General features: G+C 36.9%; 4 protein-coding genes across 4 annotated transcripts; 1 reads left to right on the top strand and 3 right to left on the bottom strand.

Moving 5' to 3' along the window:
* Window positions 1–221: 221 nt before the first annotated feature.
* On the bottom strand, window positions 222–4,892 carry LOC128164159 (uncharacterized). Its single transcript, XM_052827898.1, has 4 exons — window positions 4,824–4,892; window positions 937–1,040; window positions 551–717; window positions 222–244 (listed from the first exon to the last, which is right to left on the bottom strand). Exons 1-4 carry the CDS (start codon window positions 4,890–4,892, stop codon window positions 222–224), a joined length of 363 nt encoding a protein of 120 aa, XP_052683858.1.
* A 286-nt stretch (window positions 4,893–5,178) lies between these two features.
* LOC128162632 (uncharacterized) lies at window positions 5,179–6,858 on the bottom strand. The gene is made up of 4 exons (XM_052825871.1): window positions 6,699–6,858; window positions 5,802–5,905; window positions 5,416–5,582; window positions 5,179–5,288 (listed from the first exon to the last, which is right to left on the bottom strand). The coding sequence occupies exons 1-4, from the start codon at window positions 6,765–6,767 to the stop codon at window positions 5,179–5,181; spliced, it is 450 nt and encodes a 149-aa protein (XP_052681831.1). The 5' UTR covers window positions 6,768–6,858.
* Window positions 6,859–7,053: 195 nt separating this feature from the next.
* On the bottom strand, window positions 7,054–8,649 carry LOC128162640 (uncharacterized). Its single transcript, XM_052825884.1, has 4 exons — window positions 8,581–8,649; window positions 7,677–7,780; window positions 7,291–7,457; window positions 7,054–7,163 (listed from the first exon to the last, which is right to left on the bottom strand). Exons 1-4 carry the CDS (start codon window positions 8,647–8,649, stop codon window positions 7,054–7,056), a joined length of 450 nt encoding a protein of 149 aa, XP_052681844.1.
* A 13,419-nt stretch (window positions 8,650–22,068) lies between these two features.
* LOC128162125 (uncharacterized) lies at window positions 22,069–26,361 on the top strand. Its single transcript, XM_052825323.1, has 10 exons — window positions 22,069–22,206; window positions 22,570–22,846; window positions 23,153–23,204; window positions 23,312–23,417; window positions 23,533–23,675; window positions 23,761–23,863; window positions 23,946–24,044; window positions 24,586–24,702; window positions 25,383–25,602; window positions 25,888–26,361. The coding sequence occupies exons 1-10, from the start codon at window positions 22,069–22,071 to the stop codon at window positions 26,118–26,120; spliced, it is 1,488 nt and encodes a 495-aa protein (XP_052681283.1). The 3' UTR covers window positions 26,121–26,361.
* Window positions 26,362–27,632: the final 1,271 nt, after the last annotated feature.

Below are 27,632 nucleotides of genomic sequence, written 5' to 3' on the forward strand. Positions count from 1 at the left end.
CTGGCATGGATCCTTTCCATTCGATGTAAGAAGTGCCATTATTACACCAGTCACCGTGAAAAGCTGTACGAGGAAGTCAGTCGTTCAGGAAGGGGACGCGTTCAGGAAGGGGACGGAGAGCCGCACAGTTTAATGTTGCCATGGCTGTCGGCCACTTGGGTACCAGCCTTACAACAGAGGGCATGCGTGGTATGCTTCTTTGCGCAAACATCGAACCAGCATCAGCCACCAACATTCATCAGACCTGCAACAAAGTAGGCAAAATCATCACTGATGTGAGCAAAAACAGCATGAAGAAAATAAGGCAGGACATTCAAGAGCTTAACGAGAAATGTGGACTTGCCAATACACCTATAAGAGCGGAAGGAGATGCCCGGTATAACAATGCCACCTTCAGTGCGATAGGGAAAACACCATTCCAAGCTGCCACACAAGTTACATACACATTAAGTGAAAATCTTACCAAGAAGAACAATGTTGTGGCAGTGTTTTGTGGCAATAAACTGTGCAAGAAAGGCACCCATCTTAGAGCCAAGGGAAAGGAATTTACCTGCCCCGGACATGAAGGCTGCACTGCAACCATTCCTCCAGAGACCACCATTAAAGACAAAAAGAGATGGGCTGCGAAATGCATCAGTGAGCTGCAAAGTGATGACTGTCCACTCATCATTTCCCATTTCACCAGTGATGGAGATAGTGCTGCTGCTTCCAATGCATCTGAAAAGCAAGGGCATATGATTGAAAACCTCAAAGACCTGTGCCACTTCTTTGAATCTCAGAGAAAACAGACTGCTAAGGCTCCATTCAGCAGTCACATGTTTCCTGGAAGAACAAAAGCTATGGGAGAATCCATGCAGAGGAGATTTCCCCTGGACCTGAAGCTTAGATGCAGGACCGAGTACGAAAACTGCTACAAACACTACTCCAGTGACTTACCTTTGATGAAACGGGCCATGTAAACTGCTGTCCGTTCCATCATCAGCTGCTACCAAGGACAGTGCGGAAAGTCCTGCCAACTTCATTCCTTCTCCTGTCGCGGACTGAAAAACAACAAGTGGAACTCTTCAGTGTTGCCTCGTGACTTTGAATTAAGCATGACAGAAGACATGTGCTTCTTAAAAGACTGTGTAAATCTGACTTTGGAACCTAATAATCTTGATAGAATTAAATATCACACTTGTACACAAAAATCTGAATCTGTTAATAGGGCATATTTAAAATCAAATCCAAAATGTATTACAAGAAGTAGAAATTTTGAAAGTAGAATACATAAAGTTGTGCACTCACTCAATCAGGGTCATGGAAATTCAACATTGGAACTTTGTGAATCTGTAGGGGCACCTGTTGTAAAAGGAAGTAGAGTGGTCCATCATCTAAAACAACAGCAAAATAGGCAAAATTACTTTAAAATGAAACAAAAACTATTAAAATATAAATTCCAAAGAAAACTTTATACAGTACAGCTCACGAGTATCCCGACAAAAACACCGACCACCGTGTTTGAAAGTCCACGCTGAGCGTGGAAGTGTCGGTACCTTTGATCTATTGTTCTCTGTTACGGCCACGAACCGAGAAAAAACACGGTGCGACACGGTGCACCGCGATGCAACAAGGACAATAACACGGTGTAACACGCGGTATTTACCTGTGAAAAAAGGAGGATTTAGGAATAAACTTATAAAGAATAAAATATTTATTGATGCACGTAAGAGAATTAAAGAAAAAGACAATAAAAAAAAATTGAAATAAATAAATAAAATTTTTAGGCACGCAATTTTCAGACGTATGCAATTGTTACGGTTTATTTTTGTTGATATTAAGAACAAAAAAAAATCGATATCGCCCACATAAAGGCTTGATCAATTAAAACACTAACACTTTCTTTTCCTTTTTAAAATTCAAATACACGGTTCCATAAGGTTCTGTTTCAGTCCGTTTTTAAACGTAGTAGTAATCGTAGTTACTGTAGATTGGCAGTTTCAATAGTGCATAGAATCATAACTGTGATCTTCTCTCACTTATACTCTATTCAACGATAACAAATATAACGGGTTGTTGAAAACAACTGTACTTTTTCTAAATATATAATTATACGGCTTTATATTTCATATATTTTCAAATTTTCTTTCTTTTAGACATGTGTGATGTACTTGTCCATGTAGTACCGCACAGGACATATTCATAGCGCGTAGAGTCTGTGGATTGGTACTTGATAAAAAATTTTATTTCATCTTTATAAGCAACTTGGGTTTGGAAATTATTTGTGTTCCAAGAAACTACTCAGTATTGCAAAAATTACTGTTTGATTGTTTAATGATCGTCATATAAGAGAGAGAGAGAGAGAGAGAGAGAGAGAGAGAGAGAGAGAGAGAGAGAGAGAGAGAGAGAGAGAGAGAGACGGGGGGAACGGTATGAGTTTAATTTTAAGTACATTTTCCTTGTAATTCAGTTTAATAAGTTAGATTTATAGTTTCCATTATATTGAACCCTTTTTCCTAAAATTGCGATAGAATCTATGCAGGCAGAGTCCACGTGCTATCCCTGTCAATCAAATCAGCCAGCGAGATAGACAATGTGCTCCTTCCATGATAAGGAAAGAATGTCGTTCTATTGTTTTTTTTAAGTCCGCAAAATAGAAAAATGTTTAGCAATGAAGTATTTAGTGTTTGAAATGTTTAGTTTCTTCCTTCTTATACTGCATGTATGGAGTTGGAATATAGCGTTGTAGAATCTCTCTCTCTCTCTCTCTCTCTCTCTCTCTCTCTCTCTCTCTCTCTCTCTCTCTCTCTCTCTCTCTCTCTCTCAGTGTGTACTTTTGTGCAATCATTTTTGAATTATAAGAGTTCTATTTGTATAAATTTAATTCATTTATTTTAGATCCATCATTTTAATAACGATTTTAACACAATGACTAAAAGTTTGTAAAGTACACGATGTAATAAGATTTTTCGTTAAAATTTCGACGCTATTTCACATCACACATATTAGATTGGTTATAAAGTAAATAAAGTTGTGTTAACTGTTTTAAATGCTTGCAAAAAGTTACCGGTATTATCTCATTCATCTTTTTAATCAATCAAGTTTTTTCGTACATACATGTATGTGCACCCGGTAAATAATTTCTTATCGCAAGTTAATACTTTGTGAAATTCCCGCATTTATAGAGTTGCTGAATTGTTCTCCGGATCCACGCGCCGATAGTCTTACGTGTAGTTGTTTGTGTACATACATGTATCTACAGACAATTTTTTTGTTTGTTAGAGATTAGAAAAAATCATGGAACTAACAAAGTAGAAGAAAGATATATTCAGACCATACACACGACGGGTTGTGATGAGTTACCAAACAGGTGTCCGTGGAAAGGTGTGAATAACGGCATCTCGAGTACACCTGTTCAGACGTCCAAATATACACACAGTTAGTTGTAAATTACAATAACACCTAACAAGACAGACAATAACACCTGTTGTGTATAGAACCCAAGATGAAAGACAATGTTGTGTATCTGATCAGCTTCCGTACAGGTGTATCGCACGAGTGAATTTTCTTGTGAAATCACGAGGCCATTACCCGCTATACGGAAATAAAGTTGAAAGTTATTTTATGAAATGCGGGTATATTTTTAGTACCTGTACAATGCTTGAATATAATTTAACAAGAGTTTGTACAGGTAATTAACTATAAGCTATAATATAAAAGTGAATTTTTGTTTATTTATTGCTACATAAATAGCTGAAGTCCAAATTATTCGAGTCACCGGTAATATGGGGTTGTTATTTACTACAGCGCATCAACGTGTTTTTAAAAAAACATGATCTGAAATGTTTTCATTTTTAATTGGTTTATATTAAAACTGTAAACTAATTAATAAATCAGAAAGTTTTCAGATAACAGAAAAGAAGACGTTTAAGCTCCCGACATTTTTATCGGATCGTCAGTTACAACATCACGTGTGTTTAGAAAAAAAACACGATTAAATTGATTTGAATTTTGATTATATATCAACTGATTATTAAATATATTCGGTGAATTTATTTCAATTTATTTAAGTACAAATGAATTAAAAGGCACCCATTTACGTCGAGTTTTCAGATCACAAAACATTAACTTCACGTTGACAGCCCCGACAATTTTCTAGGTCCATGCAACGTAAGTCGATATTTTTTTTTTAAATATGAAAAGGATCTATATGTTTCAAACCTTGTTTAGCCATGATTTATTTATTTCTAAACATACGCTATTTCTATCAAAGTCTCAGGTAACGATATCCACGGAGTAACACAGTGGCCACGAGGTTACACAGGCGGCCACGGTGCGACACGGTGCTTTTTCTTGAATTTTCCAATACACATACACGGTGTCACACCGTGTACACGGTGCGACACAGACCGTTTTCCACCGTGTTTTTTACACGGTGGGTGTCGGGATACTCGTGAGCTGTACTGTAGATTTAAAAGATATCAGCTCTATGATAAAAAGTCTTAAGACACTTATAGTAAGTCACTAACAGATCCAAAGTTAAACAGGAAGTAGCTAAGTGGGGGGGGGCACCAGCCCAGTACAGTGTCTATATCCTATAAAAAGGCTGAGTGAAGAAGAGTTTCAGGACGTCGTACAGCAGCAGAAGGATGGAATATTCACAATAAGCGGTGCTGAGCGTAGAGGCAGTCAAATGAAGATTTTGCGACCCGGGCCAAGTGAAGGGCAGCTGGTAGACTCCTACATGGATGCAGAGTCACCGAACCCCAATTCCAGACTTTTCAAAGTGCTCCATCAAGAAAAAACTGCTAAACTATGGAACCATGCATTTAAAGAGCACTCACAGAAATTCCCAGACTGTGACAGTTCACTGGACTGGAACCAGCATGGGGAGGAAAAGAGAGGCCTGGCATGGATCCTTTCCATTCGATGTAAGAAGTGCCATTACACCAGTCACCGTGAAAAGCTGTACGAGGAAGTCAGTCGTTCAGGAAGGGGACGGAGAGCCGCACAGTTTAATGTTGCCATGGCTGTCGGCCACTTGGGTACCAGCCTTACAACAGAGGGCATGCGTGGTATGCTTCTTTGCGCAAACATCGAACCAGCATCAGCCACCAACATTCATCAGACCTGCAACAAAGTAGGCAAAATCATCACTGATGTGAGCAAAAACAGCATGAAGAAAATAAGGCAGGACATTCAAGAGCTTAACGAGAAATGTGGACCTGCCAATACACCTATAAGAGCGGAAGGAGATGCCCGGTATAACAATGCCACCTTCAGTGCGATAGGGAAAACACCATTCCAAGCTGCCACACAAGTTACATACACATTAAGTGAAAATCTTACCAAGAAGAACAATGTTGTGGCAGTGTTTTGTGGCAATAAACTGTGCAAGAAAGGCACCCATCTTAGAGCCAAGGGAAAGGAATTTACCTGCCCCGGACATGAAGGCTGCACTGCAACCATTCCTCCAGAGACCACCATTAAAGACAAAAAGAGATGGGCTGCGAAATGCATCAGTGAGCTGCAAAGTGATGACTGTCCACTCATCATTTCCCATTTCACCAGTGATGGAGATAGTGCTGCTGCTTCCAATGCATCTGAAAAGCAAGGGCATATGATTGAAAACCTCAAAGACCTGTGCCACTTCTTTGAATCTCAGAGAAAACAGACTGCTAAGGCTCCATTCAGCAGTCACATGTTTCCTGGAAGAACAAAAGCTATGGGAGAATCCATGCAGAGGAGATTTCCCCTGGACCTGAAGCTTAGATGCAGGACCGAGTACGAAAACTGCTACAAACACTACTCCAGTGACTTACCTTTGATGAAACGGGCCATGTAAACTGCTGTCCGTTCCATCATCAGCTGCTACCAAGGACAGTGCGGAAAGTCCTGCCAACTTCATTCCTTCTCCTGTCGCGGACTGAAAAACAACAAGTGGAACTCTTCAGTGTTGCCTCGTGACTTTGAATTAAGCATGACAGAAGACATGTGCTTCTTAAAAGACTGTGTAAATCTGACTTTGGAACCTAATAATCTTGATAGAATTAAATATCACACTTGTACACAAAAATCTGAATCTGTTAATAGGGCATATTTAAAATCAAATCCAAAATGTATTACAAGAAGTAGAAATTTTGAAAGTAGAATACATAAAGTTGTGCACTCACTCAATCAGGGTCATGGAAATTCAACATTGGAACTTTGTGAATCTGTAGGGGCACCTGTTGTAAAAGGAAGTAGAGTGGTCCATCATCTAAAACAACAGCAAAATAGGCAAAATTACTTTAAAATGAAACAAAAACTATTAAAATATAAATTCCAAAGAAAATTTTATAGATCTAAAAGATATCAGCTCTATGATAAAAAGTCTAAAGACACTTATAGTAAGTCACTAACAGATCCAAAGTTAAACAGGAAGTAGCTAAGTGGGGGGGGGGGCACCAGCCCAGTACAGTGTCTATATCCTATAAAAAGGCTGAGTGAAGAAGAGTTTCAGGACGTCGTACAGCAGCAGAAGGATGGAATATTCACTATAAGCGGTGCTGAGCGTAGAGGCAGTCAAATGAAGATTTTGCGACCCGGGCCAAGTGAAGGGCAGCTGGTAGACTCCTACATGGATGCAGAGTCACCGAACCCCAATTCCAGACTTTTCAAAGTGCTCCATCAAGAAAAAACTGCTAAACTATGGAACCATGCATTTAAAGAGCACTCACAGAAATTCCCAGACTGTGACAGTTCACTGGACTGGAACCAGCATGGGGAGGAAAAGAGAGGCCTGGCATGGATCCTTTCCATTCGATGTAAGAAGTGCCATTACACCAGTCACCGTGAAAAGCTGTACGAGGAAGTCAGTCGTTCAGGAAGGGGACGGAGAGCCGCACAGTTTAATGTTGCCATGGCTGTCGGCCACTTGGGTACCAGCCTTACAACAGAGGGCATGCGTGGTATGCTTCTTTGCGCAAACATCGAACCAGCATCAGCCACCAACATTCATCAGACCTGCAACAAAGTAGGCAAAATCATCACTGATGTGAGCAAAAACAGCATGAAGAAAATAAGGCAGGACATTCAAGAGCTTAACGAGAAATGTGGACCTGCCAATACACCTATAAGAGCGGAAGGAGATGCCCGGTATAACAATGCCACCTTCAGTGCGATAGGGAAAACACCATTCCAAGCTGCCACACAAGTTACATACACATTAAGTGAAAATCTTACCAAGAAGAACAATGTTGTGGCAGTGTTTTGTGGCAATAAACTGTGCAAGAAAGGCACCCATCTTAGAGCCAAGGGAAAGGAATTTACCTGCCCCGGACATGAAGGCTGCACTGCAACCATTCCTCCAGAGACCACCATTAAAGACAAAAAGAGATGGGCTGCGAAATGCATCAGTGAGCTGCAAAGTGATGACTGTCCACTCATCATTTCCCATTTCACCAGTGATGGAGATAGTGCTGCTGCTTCCAATGCATCTGAAAAGCAAGGGCATATGATTGAAAACCTCAAAGACCTGTGCCACTTCTTTGAATCTCAGAGAAAACAGACTGCTAAGGCTCCATTCAGCAGTCACATGTTTCCTGGAAGAACAAAAGCTATGGGAGAATCCATGCAGAGGAGATTTCCCCTGGACCTGAAGCTTAGATGCAGGACCGAGTACGAAAACTGCTACAAACACTACTCCAGTGACTTACCTTTGATGAAACGGGCCATGTAAACTGCTGTCCGTTCCATCATCAGCTGCTACCAAGGACAGTGCGGAAAGTCCTGCCAACTTCATTCCTTCTCCTGTCGCGGACTGAAAAACAACAAGTGGAACTCTTCAGTGTTGCCTCGTGACTTTGAATTAAGCATGACAGAAGACATGTGCTTCTTAAAAGACTGTGTAAATCTGACTTTGGGACCTAATAATCTTGATAGAATTAAATATCACACTTGTACACAAAAATCTGAATCTGTTAATAGGGCATATTTAAAATCAAATCCAAATGTATTACAAGAAGTAGACATTTTGAAAGTAGAATACATAAAGTTGTGCACTCACTCAATCAGGGTCATGGAAATTCAACATTGGAACTTTGTGAATCTGTAGGGGCACCTGTTGTAAAAGGAAGTAGAGTGGTCCATCATCTAAAACAACAGCAAAATAGGCAAAATTACTTTAAAATGAAACAAAAACTATTAAAATATAAATTCCAAAGAAAATTTTATAGATCTAAAAGATATCAGCTCTATGATAAAAAGTCTAAAGACACTTATAGTAAGTCACTAACAGATCCAAAGTTAAACAGGAAGTAGCTAAGTGTGGGGGGGGGGGGGGGGGCACCAGCCCAGTACAGTGTCTATGTCCTATAAAAAGGCTGAGTGAAGAAGAGTTTCAGGATGTCGTACAGCAGCAGAAGGATGGAATATTCACAATAAGCGATGCTGAGCGTAGAGGCAGTCAAATGAAGATTTTGCGACCCGGGCCAAGTGAAGGGCAGCTGGTAGACTCCTACACTGATGCAGAGTCACCGAACCCCAATTCCAGACTTTTCAAAGTGCTCCATCAAGAAAAAACTGCTAAACTATGGAACCATGCATTTAAAGAGCACTCACAGAAATTCCCAGACTGTGACAGTTCACTGGACTGGAACCAGCATGGGGAGGAAAAGAGAGGCCTGGCATGGATCCTTTCCATTAGTAAGTCACTAACAGATCCAAAGTTAAACAGGAAGTAGCTAAGTGGGGGGGGGGAGGGGGGGGGGTTATCATAGGTGGGTGGGGGGGTGTAGTTAGCATGTTTGAAATGTTTGTTATATTATACCTATCATATGAATTTTGTATTACATTTAATGATTGCTGTGTTTAAATAATGTGCACTGAATGTATGGTAATGTGTGAATGATGAGAGTGTGTAAAATGTGAAATGTCCTTTTATGGGGTTCTCAGTTCATGTAAATATGTTATATTTTTCATTGTTTATCTGATTAAAATGATTGCAAACAATTATCTTGATTTTCTTACCTGTCTGATGTACACAACAACGAGGACTGAGACAATTGATTGAAATACGGGTATACAGGTGTCAAATTTCACCGTTGGTGACAAGACAGCATCCCGCATTGTTTATCCGCCATTGTTGATCTTTAACAAGGGAGACAACTCCTGAAATTCGAAAAAATGCAATTTAAATAAAAGTTCATGTTTCTCTTCAGGTCTCACACAAGGAATTAATTTCACTATATGTTACTATATAGCTTTAATTCAGTTACGGTAATTTATTAACTATACTCTCAGCATATAATTCATGAACGAGAAATTTTAGTTAAATGCTTCAAGAAAAATTTTAGATCAGAAAAATAACGCCTTATGCGGTTTCAAGAGAGATAATTGATAGTAAACATACCTACCCCTAAGTACACGTGGGTTCAACATGTTGACAAACAGGCTCAGCACCATCCAGGAAGTTGCATCATGCGCATCTAAAAAAAAAATTCCATTGAAATTAGTGTGACAATTCCAATAATTCTCCTCGCCACCGAGTCCAAAATCAATACTATAGGCCTAAAATAAGGTGCCAAAAAAGGAAGTAAGAAAAGAAATTGTCTCCATATATATGGAACTACAATTGACTAAGTTCAGTTTGATTGGCTATTTCCTTGCGTAAGACCTTTAACACGATTATAAATAAGGTTTATCATGAACATTGTTTATCCTTTCCAATGGTGTATCACTCCTAATGTATCGTGCACGTATACTGTTCTATCGTGCATTAATCCTATCTGATCATGCGTGAATCCTATTCTATTGTTTATCTTGTAAAAAATAACTTTGTTGGTATTGAACAGCTAGATTATTGTCAGCCCCGTTTAAATTTAACCAGCCTGGAGAAAACAGTTGACATATGTTTTTTTTCTTCATTCAGAATCAGGAATTATTTTTCATATAAAACATTAAAAAATCAGTTTCCATTTTCATTATGTCATAAATTTCTTTTTTCTTTTATTGTTTTGTTATCTTCTACCTTTCTTGTCCGGGCTAGTTGACATAATAATTAGTCTGTAACATCATGTCTAAGAACTCTCACATGTCACTTGAAGTTACACTCTACTTGAATTAAATGCTTGTTTTGATAGATGTTAATGACCATTAAAGGAAAGCATAAGTGTGACTAAGATTTAATCAATTAAAAAGTCTTAAATCGCCGATCCCCACATTATATACGCCTTGCAAAAATAAAAAAAATACCACGTCCAGTCCAGTGCTCATATAAACAAATTTGTTTGTCCGTGCCAAAAAAAACACTACTCCACTATACCTAAATTTCATAGATTTCAAGATAGCCTTTGACAGTATTCACAGAAACACACTTTGAAAATAGTAAGAGCTTATGAAGTGCCAGAGAAAATTGTATCCTTCATCAAGTACATACACATTTTGTATGTGCAGTCATTCTAACTAACAAGGAGACTGGTTCTCAGTCAAGTCTGGAGTCAGATATAGATGGATTATCTCTGCCATTTTGTTTCTGATTGCCATCAACTGGGTATTGTAGAAAACAAGAGATGAGGCATTACTTGGTTCATAATGTCAATTTTAGAGGACCTCGATTTTGCAGATGAAATTGCACTACTGTCATCTCAACAAGACCATATGCAAGAGAAATCATAAATATTTAGCCATTAATATGCCATTCAAATTGGCCTTGAACTGAATACAGCAAAACTCGTTTATAACGAACACGGATATAGCGAATTTACGGCTATAACAAATTTTTTTTCAAGTCCCGGCAGAGTCCTTATATAATCCTTTATAAAATTGTTGCGTATAACGAACACGGCTATAACGAATTTACGGTTATAACAATAAAGTAGTTTTAAGATCCCCGCTGATGAAATTTGAACGTTTTTTATCCTTCCTATAACGAATTTTTTTCACTACAAAATTCATTTAAGATACGGGAATATTCCTATATTGAATATATTTTTTCAACAAAATTTATTAAAAAATGTACGTAAGAATTTAAAATATATCTTGTGTAGTGATGTAAATAGTAAAGTGTTCACGGACTTGCAAGGAATTTAGGAGTTTTGAGTTGTGTTCATTGTTCCTCTCGGTACACTAAGTCTAATTTGAGATATGTTCACCGTGATATATATGGTTAGTTTTTACTTGATTATCGTCATTCTCAACATGTCCTCGCCGTCTAGAAAAAGGAAAGCAATTACGCTAGAGACCAAGTATGAGATTATACAAGAGGTTGAAAAGGGGGGCCTTCCTAAAAAAGACGTTGCTGCAAAGTTTGAAATTTTACCAAACACACTGAGCACAATCTTGAAAAACAAAGATGACATCGTACAAAATTACGAATCAACAGGAATGAGTCCATCACGGAAACGCCATCGGTCCGTACCGCACGAGACAGTAGATTCCGCCTTATTAGAGTGGTTCAAAGAAAAAAGACATGAGAACATTCCTATAAGCGGTCCGTTACTGCTTCAAAAATCAGAGGACCTTGCTAAGAAATTAGGAGATCACACTTTTAAAGCGAATACAGGATGGCTGGATCGCTTTAAAACTCGACACGGGATCGTGTGCCGAGCTATTACTGGTGAGAGTGCGGTCGTAGATCCTAAAATCGTTGACGAATGGAGAGAAAAACTCCAGGAAGTTTTTTCTGTGGTCCCCTGAAATTCGCTATAAACGAGTTTTGCTGTACAAAGAAAACTAAAGAAAAGGGTTCTGAATCAATACTTTGAATCTAAAAAAAACATAGGTAATCACAAATTACAGATAATTTATTGTATCATATACAATATATGATATTATATATAATGCAATATTGTATAATTAATATGATACAATAATAACAATTATATCATGTATTGCAATATCATATGAAATAATATCATGTACAGTAATAAAATAATAAATAATACAATATCATACAATATTGTATCATAATATACAATACTATACATAACAATATCATGATACAATATCATATCATCAAAAAATTGATACACTATCATATCGTATCATATTACTTTTCACAATATAACATTTCATATTATATTGTATCATATTAAACAATTAGTGTATCATATCATAAATAACCATATCATAGGAATCATGTTATATCATTTAACCAAACACAACTATCAAGTTAGTTTGAGTAAGGTTGGAGATTTTTTTTAGCATCCTTGATAATTGAGATCAGGCGCTGCATCTGAAGCAACCTCTGCAATTCAATTACCGTAATGTCTCGTGTATAACACGCACTCGTGTATAATATGCACCCCCAAAGTTGACCAAAAATTGGTAAAAAAACAGCAGGTCCTATGTATAACACGCACCCAAAAAATGACAAAAATCAGCGACCGCCATTCCCTCCAAAATTATCGATGTTAAATGATAATATTAAAATCCAAGCGTAATTTCTGTTATTTTGTGATCGGAACATAGCAAATACAATGAAAATCGACGGCCGCCATTTTCCCAAGAACTATCGATGTTTAATGATAATTTTATAACCCAAGAGCAATTTTTGTAATTTTCCCACAGAACTATCGATGTTTAATAATAATTTTATAACACAAGCGCAATTTTTGCCCAAGCGATATAAGTGTCAGTGTCTCATCTTAAAAAAACACAAGCCGTTTTTATCGTAATGAAACCCAAGCGCAATCACTGCAATTTCGTGATCGGAACTTAGCCCAAGCGATATTAGTGTCAGTGTCTCATCTAAAAAAAACACAAGCCGCTTTTTATCACAATTAAATGGGCGGAGTTACAAAATATGTATTGTTTTTCGTTCTTACAATTTTACATAAATATGGGGGTATGATTTACATCGGTATCAAACATCATCTGAGAATTCAATGATGGGTAAAGAAAGAGTTTCCTACACGATGGAGGAGAAGTTGAAGATCATCAAGTATGCTGAGACGAAAGGCAACCGAGCTGCGGGTAGATAATTCAATGTCAACGAGGCGAACATCAGACAGTGGCGGCTGAAGAAAGACCGGCTTCAACAACTCCCAAAGAAGAAGATGGCAGAGAGAGGCAGAGAGAGGCAGAGAGACCTTCCACCCACAGATGGAAGAACAGCTCAACGCCTGGATCCAGGACATGCGGCAGCAGGGGGTTGACGTATCCATGGGAGAAGTAAAGATCAAGGCAAAGATCATCGCCAAACAGATGAAGATTGCGAACTTCAAGGCCTTCCAGGGATGGTGTTACAGATTTTTCCAGCGACACAAACTGTCAATGAGAAGAAGAACGCACATAGCCCAGCACCTGCCTGAAGACTACGAGGAAAAAGTCACAGATTTCCAGCGGTTCATTATACAGCAAAGAAAAAGGAACGACTACGCCCCTGATCAGATCGGGAATGCTGATCAAACGCCACTAACCTTCGACATTCCCTACACCACTACAGTCGCCACCAAAGGAGACTGAGAACTATCAACATTAAGACAACAGGAAATGAAAACAACAGATTCACAGTCATGCTTGCGTGTACAGCCGATGGAGGGAAGCTGCCGCCATACGTCATCTTCAAGAGGAAAACTCTGCCGAAAGAGAAATTTCTTGACGGAGTGATAGTTAAAGTACACGAAAAAGGATGGATGGATGAAGACCTGACGCACGACTGGATCAAGACTGTATGGGGGAAGAGGACAAGACCCAGCGAGCCAAGCCTACTTGTACTGGACGCCTTCAGATGTCACAAGACAGAGAAGACAAAGAAATTACTAAAGAAGAAGACGACACCAGCGATCATCCCCGGAGGAATGACCAGCATACTGCAACCACTAGATGTGAGCATCAACAAGCCCATGAAGAACAGTCTACGGAGAAAATGGAATGAGTGGATGCTGAATGGGGACCATAGCTACACCAAAGGGGGACTTCGCAGGAAGCCAGATCTCCCTACCATATGCCAGTGGATTCTAGACGCATGGTTGGAGCTTCCTAAGAAGATCATAGTTAAAGCCTTCAAGAAGTGTGGGATCTCCAATGCCCTGGACGGGATTGAGGACGACCTGCTTTGGGATGACAAGAGCGACAACGAGAAAGAAGAAGACGAGGATGAAGACGACGATCCTATCTACGCAGACAGCGATTTCCCATGGACAGAGGAAGAATACGAACATCTATTTGACAGCGACTGTGAGAAAGAAGAATTCTACGGATTCACAGAAAAAGACGTGGCGATGGGTCGACAATGAAATAAACGAAATAATTGTTGATAGCGTATTAACCGTACATGTACATCAAAGCTAGTGCTGAGTGTTTACGAGTTACATAATGTTTGAGTGTGTCGTGTATTATATGTATACAATCAAGATATTCCTTGTCTTACCTGTTCTTATTGTGCTATTGTTATTGCTAAATAAACAATGATCAAGTATAACGGTGTTCTATGTGAAGCGGAGCGTATAATGAGTCCCTATCAGTGACACTGTCTATTTAATTACCGGTAAACGTTTTAAAACAGGGTATTATTTGAACTCGGAATAATTATTTAACTCGGAATTCAATAAAATTCTGATTTTAGCTTTAGTTGCTATAGTTATACAATAGTTTTGCAATAATGATGATGCATGGTGTAGAAGAGAGCATATGAGGGTTACATTTATTGACACACCTTATATAGTATTTTTAAAATTATCATTTCTAATTTTAAAGTCTACATGTGTATACATATACAACTATAATCATTTCAATAAAATGTGTATGTACGAGTCATGTACTTTTATATTTATTTTTTTAATTTATTTATTGGTTTTATTATTTATTTATTCATCATCTGTTGTGTTTTTCTTTATTTACAGATTGGGGGGGGGGGGGGGGTTAGTTATTTTTGTGCTCTAATGTTTGTTGAGACATGCGCAGAAGGGTTAGTCCATGCCTGGCATGGACTAACCCTTCTGCGCATGCCTCAAATTTGCTCTTCGATCTCTTTTCTACCTGAAGTCGTAAACAATTTACTTCAGGCCAATAAAATCCAATATTGTATCCGAAAACCGACGCAGAATTAAACATACGACTACAATAGGTACGGTGATGGACTTCCTTTAGCGTAATCTACAACATGTACACAGCAGACATAACGTTATGCACGTAATCACCTATTGATAAAATTCCATAATCTCCCGAGTACCGTCACCTGTACTTGCACCCACGTTGTACAACAAACTATCTCCGGTGTCGATCGCGACCATTTTATCCACAGCAGAAAATAATCACGTTAAAATCTCTTCTTAACGCCATATACACACAGCCATTCTCCCCGACATGTAAGACGCAGACTACAGGAATGCTATCGTCACTTTTAACTGTCTGACGTCACGCTCACACATTTTCCCGAACTTTTTTTTCACCAGCGATTTTAGTCTATAACACAGTGCTGCTACATGCAGTGTCAACTATTGAATTTATATGCATTGTGCATTCAGTTTAGCGTTGTTGTCCCCCACCCACCCCCCGGTTTAAAAAAATTTCCTATTTGGGAATATTCCCTCTTCTTTTTATTGCATGAAAAGATATTTGGATGAGCACACCCCCCCCCCCCCCCCCACCGCACACTTTCAGAAGCTATGGTACGTGCCTGCGTATGATAATGAAAAGAGTAATTATAGGCGCGTATTCTTGATATATAGCCGATCTTCATTCATTGATGTAAAATATTTACTATAGACATTTATATAAAAAAAACACCCGGCATATATAACGTTATAATATACTGCAGTAAAAATCAATATTCGACGTTACATTAATATTTTAACATTTGTATAAATGTTATTTATCTTATTTGTCAATACATGTCCATATTTTTTAAATTCAATTTCTATTTATTGCAGTAAAAACAATATTTTTCCTTGGTCATGTAATTTCAACCCCCTTTGGGTGTAGTAACCCGCATTTTCAGTCTGAAAATCCTTTACTATGGCTACTTCTCGAAAAATTTGTCCTCCTTTATTTATTCCTCTACCAGTGTTAATGATGCATTCATGACTTTTCTTCAAATTACGAAAGACTATTGAAAGGAAAGGACTAAAAGTTTTAAAATTTCAAGATCCGCCCATATAATTCCACTCCCTTTAAAGGCACCTATTTTCATGTGCAAGCATGACAAAATCACTCTCAAAATGACGTTACATTTACTATGACGTCATTCTAGAGTTGATCACTCTAGCTGAGAAGAATATTTTACATGATATCCCCGAAGCAAACTGAAAAGGGGGGGGGGTTCTTAAAAAATGATGGTATAGGCCTACTTTAGTTATTTCCCGTTACTGGATCATGTGTGTTATACCAATTTCCATGCACGCCTTGTACATGTAGCATTGATGTATGCAATAATGTCTGCTTTCTGATTGCACCTTGCACTTCGCTTTGTTTTTATAATTTTGCCTGTAAAGCCTGTCCTTGTTGTAGATTAAATATACTCTCCTTCAGCCTATAGAAATGCATGTTTAATCACGTTTGCTTCTGTAGTATATGCACCCTCTGATCCTTAAACACCCTCTGTAGTATGCTAGCTAGCTTTGTAACATAACTGCATGGTGTGCGCCTTTGTGCATATGCGTATGGGTCACTAACCAGCTAATCCAAGCACTATGGACACTGGGGGTTCTAGCTTGTGCTATTGAATCAAACATCACCTGTATTTAACACCGAAATAGAGTTCCTTTCGTGTTTTGGTCTGTAATAAATTGCTTCGAATAAAGAAGAATTCAGATTTTATTTGTCTATTCCGGCTTTTAAAAAACCTCACAAGCTTTCTAAAAATGGCAATGATAGGTATAACGATTACTATTTATACTAGAAACAGAAATGCAAACACATTTTAATTCAGTTATATTGTCTATCTTAATAAACTAGTTATATTGTATATGTTAATAAACTAGTAATAAAAACAGAAAATATTGTTCATACGGTAGAAATCAATAACGGCAAATTAAAATAAACCGGTATTCTAAAAGTCAACATTTAAAACAAAAAAGTCAACAACAACAAAATTATAGAAGGAGTCACCAGTAGGATTTCAACCCAAAACTAATTAGGCCTTGTGTTTTTCGAGGGGTGTCAATTTCAACAGTTACCCTTCCAAACAGGCACTATTTATTTTATTATACTGAATGTCTTAATTTAAAAGAAAATTTTACTGCTTTTTTTATAGAAATGAAGTGAATTCTACGGCGAACCGTACGCACATAATTTACGCACAAGTAACAATTCGTTGTGTTACCCGTTGCCAAGTGTGTTGCTAACGCTGAGGGTAATAGAACGAATTATTAACTGCGTCTAAACCAATCAGATTTCAGTATTAAACATGAAAATATAATAATAGAAAATTGTAATCATATTGTAATGATGTTATTGTTTAGAAAGATTCAGATTAGTTTATCTATCATTAACTAATTTTAATTTCTCTCTCAACTATAGAACATTTCTTTGGACCCCTTTCTATCTCATAAGCATTAAAGACGGCGGTTGGAAGTATATATCTATATCTATACTACTGTATTAAAATAATAGACTCGAATTTTTGGTCTTTAATACCGATAGTACTGTCTTTTGTTTTATATATTTTTAACATCATTGGTACATGAAGATTACCAATTTGTTTTTATTTTTTCTCAATTAAGCTTCGCTAATTATTAATCAATGAAAATTCCTCAAGAAATCCCGGAAATCAACTGTATTTTTTGGATTTTATAATCTTGCGCGTGCGCAATTCATTCACGCTAACGGGATCTTTAGTTTTTGTTTCCACAATATCATATTTCCATGAATAAACTCAGAACAATACTACAAATACCTTTACATTTTCATTGGATCTGTACATATATTTGAGAGAAAAAATAAAATAACAATTATACATATCAACTTAGTACTTACTTAATTTTATCTTCGTGATGGCAAAAAAATATTTGATTCCATGCAAAAATTCACATCATATTTCTTAGGAGAGTGAAGATGGAATGTTTATAGTTGAAATAACAAATGTCCTACAGACCCCTGTTGTTTTTAATAAGCTATTTAGTTATGTATCTCTTGAGCAGTTTTAAGCAAATAAATGCATTTCTGTTAAAGTTGGAGAAAATTAGTTACATAAAAATTACGATGTCAGAGCTGCCACTATGAGATTGTAAGGTAAATAAACATGTACATGTTTTACTCTTCTTAATTCTTCTCGTAAAATTTACTTCTGACTGTGATGCGATAGAATGTAAATTAATGTTTACCAAACGCCTTAACTGTAACAAAGAATAAGAACATCAAAGTAATCAATTGTAGCTTTAGGAAATAAAAAGGCTGGATTGAAGAACAATGGTTTCAGCTCCACATATAGAGTTAATGGCAATCACATAACAATATTAGCGGATTGATGCTGGTGAATAAATGGTAATTAACCAAGGCAATGGTCAGCTTAGGGATACAGAAATATTCTCTGACTGAATGATTTATTCGTGTAAATAATTTAGGAGGGTCATGTTCGCAACATGTAAAATATACATTTTACATCAACATGTGAAATATACATTTTACATCAACATGTAAAATATACATTTTACATGGTGATAATATCAGAAATCATCCAACGTTACCGCCTTTTAAAAGTTCACAATACATGTGTATACAAAGCGAATCTGATCGGATGATCGGGTGGAGTTACGTTATATTTTAGGAAAGATTAGCGAATTTGCCTATTATGATTATGCATGTATACATTATTATAAAAGTAAATGATATTTGTAAACAGTAAACACTTATACAGTATATATCATATGTACGTACATATATATATGTACATAGAATTGTTCTATATTTATTTTATATCTTTATGTTCCAGTATACATTCCATTGTTTTGTTTTTTCTGTCATAGCAACTTGCTAATAATATCTGAAAAACTTTTAAAAATAAGTTTGACAATTAAAGTGAATAAAGGGCGCGAGTGGAAATATACATATCCTCTGATGATTACACCGCAGTGGCGTCGGAAGCAAATTGAAAGAAGGGGGGGGGGGGGGTAGACTTATCAAATATCTTGACAAGCAAAAAAAGGTCTAGTTAGGCTATGTATAAAATTTCAACAACCAAAAAACCCACCCCCAGCCCCTCACCCGGTTCCGACGACTATGCACCAATATGGATTGATTATAATTTCAAGTAAATTTTGAATAAATTAACTACATGATTATCTTTGAGATTTTTTATGTTTTGAGGTGAACATATTGTAGATCTGTACATGATCCTTTGATCTACCCTAGTGCATTTAGTGACATCAGTTCCCCTATCCCCGAGTACCCAAACTCCGTCACCATAAGCAGAAAACCTCCCGCTTTTATCTGTAAATTATTTTTTGTGGTTTATGTTATTTGCAATCACTTAATATGACCTGAAACAGTATTATTTATAAAATTATTTACAAAAATATTTTTATTACTTTTCAAATAAGCCCTCTGAGTACGACGTTTATCACACGTGCTATCATAACTTATGAACCTATCTCCGTCACCCACATGCTCTATGATATGCCAGGGAATAAAGACACATTAACAATTTAGTTTAAACTCAATTTCTATCTAGGCCAAGTTATAAAAAGTAAAAATAGTGCAGAAGATTTGAACGGTATTTAATTTCAAAATGAAATGATCGCCAGAATTAATAGAAAATGGGTCTTTGTAACAACAGCCATATTTACCTTTTCAGAATGTTTGGATGCCGTTTGATTTCTGTCCTTACATATTTCAAATATTTCATATCTTTAATCAATATAATAATGATTATATTATTTATTTATTACAATTTTTTTCATAAATGTAGCGTATTCATAAAGCGGAAAATCGTTTATATCTTTACCCTGTGTATGGCATCAGCAATTTGACGTTACATGTATCAACACTTAATGTAGTGCACAAACGCTAATTGCGGACTGAAAAATTGTATAAATAACCTTAATCAAAAATGCATTTCATGTGAAATGTTTTATCTTGACCTATTTAAAAATAAATGACCAACATAAATGATCGAATGGGCCCGTATATCAGAAATATCGATATTTATTGCACCCGTGAAAAAGTGTTAGCTGATTTCACGAAATTAATGTTGCATAAAAGGAACAAGGTGTAATTTTGTTATGTGGCGTCAAATTGCATAACATTTGTCTGCATATACCTTACACCTTTATGATAAATAAGACTTGAAAAAACATTATATTTTGTCAGAGGAAGGATTTTTTCTTCTAAGGAATATACAGCAGATCATTTTGTAAAGGACAACGATAATTCAATTTTGCTCTAATTAAGGCTTCTCAACGGCTTTTCCCACAAAAATATGGCAAACAGAAATTAAAAAACCATGATATTTTAGAAGAAAATAAGAAAGAAGCTTCTTAGCCCCCCCCCCCCCACCTTTTCTGCAAAGTTGGACATATCTACATGTATCAGGCACATAGCACCAGGGAGCGCCCCCTCCCCCACCCCCCCCCCCCCCCCCCCCCCACTTTTTTCTCGCAGCAAACATTAATTTTTAAATTTACATATAACAAATTAGAAGTATCACGAAGTTGCCCCCACCCCCCCCACCCCCCCCCCCCCCAACCACTGTTTTGGAAGTATATAAGAAAATTAAGAGTGATATTGAAGATTGAAGCTATAGATATACACCCCCACCCCCGATTTTGGCAAGATTTCGGATGTTCGGTCAACCCTTCCCCCCACTATATATTTGAAATACATAATTTTTCGGGTGTTTCGTACTACCTTTGTTTAAAAACACACTATGAAATACAGTTATGAACTGGCATCTACAGATGCATTGAAATGAGAAAAAAAAGTGCGGTGTCATGCGCACTCGTACTGTACTCGGGCTCTCAGCTATGAATACACCTATCAAAATAGCATGTGATCTTCATTGAATTTTTATGATTGGATAAAAAAAAATATAGAGTACCGCCTCGGTTACGTCAGCAGCTTGATAAAAATGCAAGTACCCAGACGATATGCCAGCATCAAAGGCTAGCCGTCGTCACAACACCACGCCACAAGTTGCCAGCCGATCTGCCAGCATCAAAGGCTAGCCGCCGTCACAAACACCCACGCAGAGAGAGAGAGAGAGAGAGAGAGAATATATATAATAATATGGATGAATTATTTACGTGCGCTTACTTGCTGTTCTTGGAGAAGGGGTGGGGGGGGGGGGGGGGGGTTGCGAGGATCAATATAAATTTGCTTGCCGGGAGGGGGAGTGTCCGAGACCTACATGTATTTTCAGTAGTAGTAGTTGCTGTTTATTGGCGTTACATTACATACATTGCCATAGCTGTGATTATTTCATACTGTACCATGCAGTTGTATTACAAGCTAGCTAGCACACAGCAGAAGGGGGGGGGGGGGGGGGGGGGGGAGGGTGTTAAGCATATACATGTATACTACCAAAGCAAGAAAGGGTGCAAAATGTAAGGATGAGATGAGTGGCTACATTTATAAAGCACCTTCAATACACAGTGACAAATACTTTAAAGGGCATTTAAAATTAAAACGAATAAGATACAGCTTCAAATTAAATTATGCACTTACACAGTTGGTTTATATATAATTAGTATTTATTTTTAAAAAACTCATTATTTGGAAAGTCATGTTTTAATCATAATGTTCTTTTATCCACATTAATTTATATCGACAGGTGTCACATTATTATACAACCCAAAAAGCACCAAAATTTACAGCTAAATGAGAAAAAGAACTGAACATAGTTACAATAGTATATTGAAAAGGGGGGGGGGGGGGGGGGGGGTATTTACCACTATGCATAGTAAATTTCAAACATTTAAAAGTATTTACTCAGTTCTTAGATTATTTTTCCAGGATTAACAATAGGCAACTCACTTGCCAAAAGAAGTTGGTGACTAACACCCCACCCCTAAGCCTTGGTACTTTGTCTTTGCCTTTGTCCCTTAATATAAAATACATAGGCGTATGTGCTTAGCACATTAAAAGTTCAAAGTTCATAAAGGGAGGAATAGAAATATGACGTCACAATATGAAGATTACATCATATACCAAACGACAGTCCTGATAAAAAAAATGTCGTGGGGGCTGGATTTGAGAGATTCGGAGGTTTATGTACTTCTAAACGGAAGAAGGGCGAGAGATATCAACACTGGAGAGGAGTTTGGTGCCGTCGAATTCCTTGACCATGGGAGGACAGCAGATGAGCTCTGGGTGAGTAATCATAAAGACATCAAATCTTATTTTAAAGTCAAATTTTCAGTTCCTTCCAAATTTGGGAGAGGGGTACATGGGAGCCATAATTTATCATTATTATAAATGTCGGTTTTAGACAAATGTTTGCTGCGTGATCAAGTGGGAAGGGGAGGGGTCATCAACCCCCCCCCCCCCCCCTCCATTTTTATGTACGTGCCTTAAAACGTTATGAAAATATAAGAGCATTTTTGTAATATGCTTTATAGTATAAATAAAACATTAAATTTTTTAAAAAGAACTCATTGCATGAGGGAATATTAATGTTTTAATGTTTTCGGCAGATGTTGCAAGATATGATCTTTTATTTATATAATTTGACAGCTTCGGTTTCATGGAACCAAAACAGGCCGACGCCTGCTTAGAAGCAGGTTTCGGTCATGTTGCGAGGAGCTTCAGGAGCTGGACTCCGTTAGCAGCAATGCTGAATTTTTAAATGTGCTAAAAAACAGCACTGCAAACATTGGCCCTAAACGAAGCCCCGGGCCCACTGCCAAGAAAAGAAAATCACAACCCCAGCTACCAGTACCAAACAACGTCCCCTTGCCTTCAGAGACAACACTGTCGCCTGAGCAAGTTATTGTGGCAGATAAAAAAGTTGGTAAGTCATTTAATTAATCGGTAAATGTAAATCATCACAATGAATTCTGTAAATAATTTAGCAGAGGTAATGCTCGCGCGTGAAGTTAATCTATATAGCTACATGTACCGGTATATATATATTTATCTTTATTTAGCTAAGTTTATGTTATATTACTTTAACAAATCTATATAATTTATAGCATGATCTCATCTCAAGTTTTTCAAATATAGATGTGATTATCAAAAAAAGCCAATTGAATTTAAGCTTCAGGCCTAAAAAAAAATCATTTGTGATACAAAATTTAAGAAAACATTCTTTTTGTAGGGGAATTCAACGTAAGCTTAGAAAGGTTAAGCATGGCTCCACAAGAATTCAGGTACACATCTCTCTCTCCCCCTCCCCTCCCTCCCTCCTCTCTCTCTCTCTCTCTCTCTCTCTCTCTCTCTCTCTCTCTCTCTCCATTTTAATGTTTATTTTCAATAGATGCAGAGATGTTGACACTAAATGGGCATCGGAGATCAAAAACAGTATTAGAAATGCTCCCGGGTCCATTATCACGACGTTGCCAGCCTTGCTTGACCCCTCAGTGGTAAATATTTGTTTTATATGCATGAGTTTAACAATATTTTTAATAAGTTACAGCTCTAGTTTTTTTTTTTTTTTAAATTTTTCCCCCTTTTTTCAATCATCTGTCATTTTTTTAGATTGCAGATCCTTCAGAATTTAAAGCAGAAACTGTTAAGGATGTCAACATAAAAATGTTTCTGTTAGGTGGTAACCATCTAACGTCAGCATGTAGGCAGCTTTTGCTTGAGGAGCCTGACAATGAAATTTTTTCATATTATCGGTAGGTAAAAAAAGAAACTGAAAAAAGAAGAAATTAGTTATGTGCATACATACACAGAGTTTCAACAACAGAATTTTTTTTAAAGGCATGTCAACATTGAATTATACGTTGGTCTGACCCCCGAAGAAGCAAAGCTTGTGGGCAACGTACATAATAGGGCCACCTCTTCCAAAAGTATTCTTTTCCAGGTAAATATATTACTTGGTGCAATATTCACAAGTAATAAATAACACATATCTGGCATATATATACACAGAGACTTTTTTGCAGGATTTGGTGCGCCAGGCCCGATCAATTTACATAAGAGATGAAACGGGGGATAAATGGAAAGACACAGCGACAGTTGTTCTTTCCCATATCCAGCAGAAGGTAATTGATAGGCAAAACAAGTTATTCGATAATAAGCAAATTGATTGGTATATTAAAGAGGTCATGAACATTATCATTTAACAACACCGACTAACAAATGAATATTAGCAAAGTCAGATGAATATAGACATATTGATGCACGTGTTTTCGTTTTGAAAAATATATTAAAGCACAATTAATTATGATTTATCTACATACTAGTATGTAATTAAGGAATGTTTTGATTTTTTGCCCAGATTATCCGATATAACCTGGTTTGAGGCAGTGCACGCTTTATAATCCGCGAACCGAAATATTCCTTGTACATGTAATTAGATAAAAGATTAAATTAATAATGTTAGAAATAATTATTTTTGCATAAGATTTGAATTTACATAAAAACTGTAACGCGCGCATGGATGTGGGGTTGCTACATAGCTAACCAGGTTATACAAAATAAATTAATTTTTTATCCGTGGGCTCAGCCAATCAAAATGTGCTTCTTACGAATTAATTATTAATATTCAATTTTTTTTCTATTCTTGATGCATCGTTTCTACAGAAGTGTTCCAAAGACAGTCTTTGGGTGGTGTTTAGTGTGGCTGCCTATGGCACTGAGGCGTATACAGAGGCTGAGCGTATTTTCAACCTTTGGGAAAGCGTTGAAGTTCCCCAACATGTAAGTTAAAAATGGAAACAACAAAAAATGTTCAACTTTTTTATTCTTAAAATCAGCAGATTACCATGTCTCATGTGTTTTAAAGTGTAAAGGCAAAAAGCAGAGTTTTGTGAGAAATTTCATGGTCAATGAATTTCATCTAATTTAAAAGTACCCGTGCTATGATTTTGCTGAAAGAATTACATTTTGACCTGATATCATACACAGCCTTTTTCTTAAAATATTCCTCAGTATTAGTTAATTTTATTATACATTTATGTTGGATACTGATATCTGATTGGTTAAGACGTAGTTAATAATCCGTTCTATTACCCTCAGGGTTTGCAACGCGCTTGGCAACGGGTAACACAACGAATTGTTAAATGCGCGTACGGTTCGCATCGGAATTCAGGTCATTTCAATATAAAAGCTATTAAGTTTTCTTTGAAATTATAAGACATTCAATATAATAAATTGAATAGTGCCTGTTTTGGAAGATAACAGTTGAAATTGACACCCCCCGAAAACCATTGTCAACCGATGCGAAGCGGAGGTTGACATTGAATGGTTTTCTCGGGGTGTCAGTTTGGCGTTGGTTGACAATGGTTTTCTCGGGGTGTCAATTTCAACTGTTATCCTCCAAAACAGACACTATTTATATAGTGGTAATAAAATTCATTAATCTTCCAATAATATTTCAGTTGTTTAAAGCTTTGATGGGGATGGAAGAAGAAGTTCGGTGCCAGTATCTTCGACGAGTTGAAGTACGGCCCGACTTGAAAAAAATTACGAACAATCTCAAAACTGAGAAAAAAAGGACTATTCTGAAAGAAGTCTTCTTGGAAAAAACGCAATGTTCCACATGGGAAGAAGCGGAAGAGACCTACGAGCCATATGTTCACATGGTAGATGATTACCTGGGTAAGATTGTATGTATTATATGAGTATTACTTTAGTGTCATCATGCACATTTATTTTATCTGTGCTATTGATAATCAGACATATCAGTTACGAATTGTTGAAAATATCACATCATTTTATTTCGTAATTTCATTTTTATTCTATCTATTAGGGTGAACACTTAGAAGTTTTGTTGAGTGTATATATGTTTTCTATTTGTATATGTATTTTATCCGTATTTTTTTCAATGAGCGTTCAATCATAGTGTATAATGAATTTATATAATAATTGATATTTCCTTAATAGATTTTAACATCAATAGACGATGTGTTCCTACAGAGTTCGTAAAGTTTTGTGATGCCGCCAAAGAACATCGGGCCATGGAGTCTGTAGATATATCAGTTGACATCAACTTAACATCAAGGACTCACCAGGACTTGATAAACCACAACAGCATCAAGTCCCTTGTAACATCTACTAAAAGAAAACTGGAAGACAGAGTCCGGCAGATCTTGAAGAAAATTAAACCAGATGACTGATTTCTGTCCAATTTTTTGTGCTTTTTTGCATATTATTTTTTTTTTATATGTTGGAGTGTTTTCTATCGGGGGCGGTAATTTGGCCGCTCTGTTTTTCCATCTTTCATTTAACTTTTGACATGTAATTAAATATCCCATGTGACTGACTTAAGAAGTTAAATGTGTTTTGTATTAATTGTTTTGAAGAGTAATGGTTTCGTCGTTAAACCTGTCATGTTGTATAAATTTTGAATTCACTTGGTGGCAGTAAATATGAAATTTATAACATGACAAACCTAATAATAAAACGTCGAAACCTGAGTGAAAGGTTCACAGATATAGAATAATTAAATAAAGTCAATGAGTCTGTGATGTTCAAGACATGAAAAATGGATAATTGCACAATATTGTTTTAAGAGATTAGCAGTTCTTGAGACATGACACTCTGTCTCTTTGAAATCACTCAGACTCCGAAAAGTGTCAATCACTAATTACATGTAAATAAGTAACTTTGTAAGAAATAAACTGAGAAAATATTACAAAACAGATGTTAAATTTTAAAAGTAAAGTCCAAAATAAAGTTATAATTGAACAGTGAGTTTTGCACGGTAATAGCGTCTTGGCAACTCTGCGTGGTGTTGTGAAGGCGGCCAGTCTTTGATGCTGGCAGATCGTCTAGCTATTGTATTTAGCAAGCTGCTGACGTAATCGAGGCGGTACTTTATATATTTTTGATCCAATCATAAAATACAGCGAATGTCACGTGCTTTTATTATTTTTTCACAGGCGTGTTCATTGGCGGCGAGAGATAAAAAAAAAAACCAGTCTGAGTGCATGCGCATAAATTTGCGCATCTTTTTTATTTCATGCAGCAGTAGTTGCGAAGTCATAACTTTTTTAAGCGTGTTTTCATATAACACTACTATTATACTGTACATGTAACTTTGATGAAACATGATTTGGTGACCTTTACTTTTCACTTCACTTCAATTAGAATTCCTTATTTTCAGTTTCATTTAGTGGCGTCGGAAGCAAGTTGGAAATGGGTAATGGGGGGGGGGGGGGGGGGGGGGGTAGACTTATCAGAAATCTTGACAAGTCAAAAAAAGAGGGAATAGGTATGGTTATTTTAAAATTTGCGAACTAAACCGTTCAAACACACAGGTACGTGAAAATTCTTGCTCATTTGCTCAGTTGCTTATTTTAATTACATCCCATATAAAATTTTCATTAATTGTGAATGTAAATGTGAAAAATCTTCATAAGACCGCGAAACATTAACAGTTAACAAGATCGGAAATATATAGCTGCAGATCTGTAGCTCTCTGGTTGAAAAAATTCGGATAGACAAACCAGGTTTGTCTATCCGAATTTTTTCAACCAGAGAGCTACAGATCTGCAGCTAGGAAATATACAGCTTACGTCAGTTTCACCTGTTCCAGTCAAAGCATTTGAAATGGGCGGGGACAAAAAATTGATGCGGGAAAACATTGGATTGAAACTGTAATAAAGAACCGAAAATATGAAAGTATT

Source organism: Crassostrea angulata, chromosome 9 (genome assembly GCF_025612915.1).
Source record: "Crassostrea angulata isolate pt1a10 chromosome 9, ASM2561291v2, whole genome shotgun sequence".
NCBI classification, from domain to species: domain Eukaryota; kingdom Metazoa; phylum Mollusca; class Bivalvia; order Ostreida; family Ostreidae; genus Magallana; species Magallana angulata.